Raw genomic sequence first — 2,900 nt, 5'->3', positions numbered from 1 at the left:
CTTCACCCAATGATTTCTTACACCTTGAGTGGTTCACTTTTTGTAGGAATCACCCCAGTGTCAGCCTCTGTCCAAGTCCAGTGCAGCTTGGGGATTCTCTCAGTGTCTCCCAGCAACATGGGCCTTCCACACGCTGATTCTGATTCTTCTCTTCTGTACACAGAGTGAACCCATCGTTAAATGAAAGGAACCAGAGGAAGTTACTTCTCATAGCTATGTCTGCTCTGACCAGTGTACCTCAGGGAGGTAATTCAGGTACTTTCCTAACATTGAGGAGAAAAGCAATTTTAAAAAGTTACTTGTCTTTTAGTAAGTGATGATTGTACAATTAGATATGAAATCTTTGCAATCAACTTATTCATAATTTTTCAAAAATTTTGACATTTATTGAAAAATACTGTTATTTTGATTATGTGAGTAAAATGAAAAGTATTCATTTATTTAGGAGAAAATAAGACTTTATTTGGTAGGAAGGAATGCCAGAAATTAATTTCATAGAGAGGAATCAGTTTTAAAATGAAGAGAGCTGAACATTTTTGGTAACTTTGGAGTAGGTTGATTTCAGGATCATAAAATGCAAGAGAGTTACTTACCAAGGTCCCATTAGTGGAGCTAGAAGAGAGGCAAGTGAACCTCCTCAATATTTAAATAATGAGTTTAAATAGATACTAGAGAAGACAAGATTTCAAAGAGACTAAAGCCATAGGTATTGGCAGTTCCTCCTGATGAAATAACAGAGGGACTGCTGGGTCCACAGAGACAGAGGTTTTCTTATTCAAATACTTTGAGATCTGGAAAAGGTTTTCTTTAGTCGGGATAACCAGGAGAATACAAATGCCATGAAGTGCAAATTATAATGCAAAAAGTTCCTTTGGTCAGCATGGCAGTATGACTATAATTCCAGCACTCAAGAACCTAAGGCAGGAGACTGTTTTGAGTCACTGTGGTCTTCATTTGGAGACTTTGTCTCAAAAAACATCTTAGAATCTATTTCTAAAGTTCTTAATGGCTCAGATTATTGGACGACACTAAGCCCATCATCTGCTACAGCATTGAAAAATGTTATGCACTTATCTGGTCAGACTCTTGAGATTAATATGGTCATGTTTCTTACCTCATCTGGCTCGATGATGTTCCTTACATCTTCTGGCTTGATCATGAATAAGAAACAAATCAATACAAAGATGTTTCTGCCCCTTATACATTCTTAAGATGAGGTGGAGTTATTATGTTTTGATAAAGCTGTCTATACTTTCTGTAAACTCTGTGGTTGAAACAAATTCATCCCTGCCTGTTTTCTTCATGTTAAAGCTCTTCAAGAGTGTCCTTACTTCTCAGAGGCTGTCTGCCTTGTAGGGTATTTTAAAAGCTGCTCCATGTTAGAGACAACTTAAGGGATGAAAAGAAAGTTGGATCAAAATGTAAATGCTCACAGCTGGAGAAACTGGTAGGATGGTACCTGCTCTGAATCTTCAATAAAAAGACATAATTAATGAAAAATATAATAAATGAAAAGATGTTTGAATAGGAATATACAACAGAAACATAGATTTAATATTTATTGGGCTGATGGGCAAATATTATATAAGATCTTCACAAGATCTTTGTGTGGTTATAGAAAACAACTTTCATAGACTATGTTTGTGTTGGCAAGAAAATTACTGCCTAGAAAGAATGATGGGCATGAAGGTTAGTGTTCCACAAACTATCCTATCTTTTCTTTTAAGTGTTATTGAATCAAACCTTAGTCACTGAATTTCTCCTCTTGGGAGTGACAGACATACAAGAATTGAACCCTATTCTCTTTGCCATATTCCTTACCATGTACTTTGTCAATGTGGCTGGAAATGGAGCCATCCTGATGATTGTCATCTTGGATTCAAGACTCCACTCTCCTATGTATTTCTTCCTGGGAAACCTAGCATGTCTAGATGTCTGCTACTCTACTGTGACAGTGCCGAAGATGCTGGAGAACTTCCTCTCCACAAGCAAAGCAATTTCCTTTCTGGGATGCATAACACAGCTTCATTTATTCCACTTCCGGGGTAGCACAGAGGCCTTGCTGCTGACAGTAATGGCATTTGATCACTTCATGGCTATCTGCAAACCACTCCACTACCCTTTCATCATGAATCGTCAAGTGTGTATCCAGATGACTGTCACCATTTGGGCCATTCCTTTTCTTCATGTCCTGCTTCACTCCATAATGACATCTCGTTTGAGCTTTTGTGGTTCCAACCATATTCATCATTTCTTCTGTGATGTTAAGCCATTATTGAAGTTGGCCTGTGGTAACACTGAACTCAACAGGTGGCTGCTTAATTCTCTCACAGGTACCATTGCTATTGGCCTCTTCTTTTTGACACTTCTCTCCTATTTCTACATTATCACTCATCTGTTTCTCAAGACTCGTTCTTGCAGCATGCTCCACAAGGCACTGTCCACTTGTGCCCCTCACTTCATGGTTGCTATTATTTTCTATGCCCCGTTCTCTACATCTATATCAGTCCAGCTTCAGGGAGCTCTCTGGAAGAGGACAGGATCATTGCTGTCATGTATACTGTGGTTACTCCTGCACTCAATCCACTTATATATACTCTAAGGAACAAGGAAGAGAGAGGTGCTTTTAATAGAAAAATCAGAATACAGCTTTGACTTGAAGAAATATAGTAAATTCTTCTGAAATACAATCAATTAATGTAAACACTGAAGTGTGAAATTAGTTGATTCTGCAGTTGTTTATGACATATATGTATATATATATATATGTATATCTATAACAGAAATGACCAGGTAAAAGAATATATATATGAGAAAATATGGCTCAATTGTATTTAAAATCACAAACTATATAAAAACAGAAATTGGAACAAACCAGTTACTTAATGCTGAATTTGTTT

General features: G+C 37.2%; 1 protein-coding gene across 1 annotated transcript; it reads left to right on the top strand.

Annotated features, from left to right (window-relative positions):
• Nucleotides 1–215: 215 nt before the first annotated feature.
• Nucleotides 216–2,655, top strand: LOC128114183 (olfactory receptor 12D2-like). Its single transcript, XM_052744017.1, is given in 3 exon segments — nucleotides 216–246; nucleotides 1,728–2,480; nucleotides 2,483–2,655. Coding segments are annotated over 3 exon segments (957 nt in total).
• The last annotated feature ends 245 nt before the right edge of the window (nucleotides 2,656–2,900 follow it).

Source organism: Peromyscus californicus, unplaced genomic scaffold, assembly GCF_007827085.1.
Source record: "Peromyscus californicus insignis strain IS unplaced genomic scaffold, ASM782708v3 Scaffold_19__1_contigs__length_69161282, whole genome shotgun sequence".
Taxonomy (NCBI): domain Eukaryota; kingdom Metazoa; phylum Chordata; class Mammalia; order Rodentia; family Cricetidae; genus Peromyscus; species Peromyscus californicus.
The sequence above is the reverse complement of the archived record's forward strand: the minus strand, read 5'-3'. Positions and strand labels throughout refer to the sequence as shown.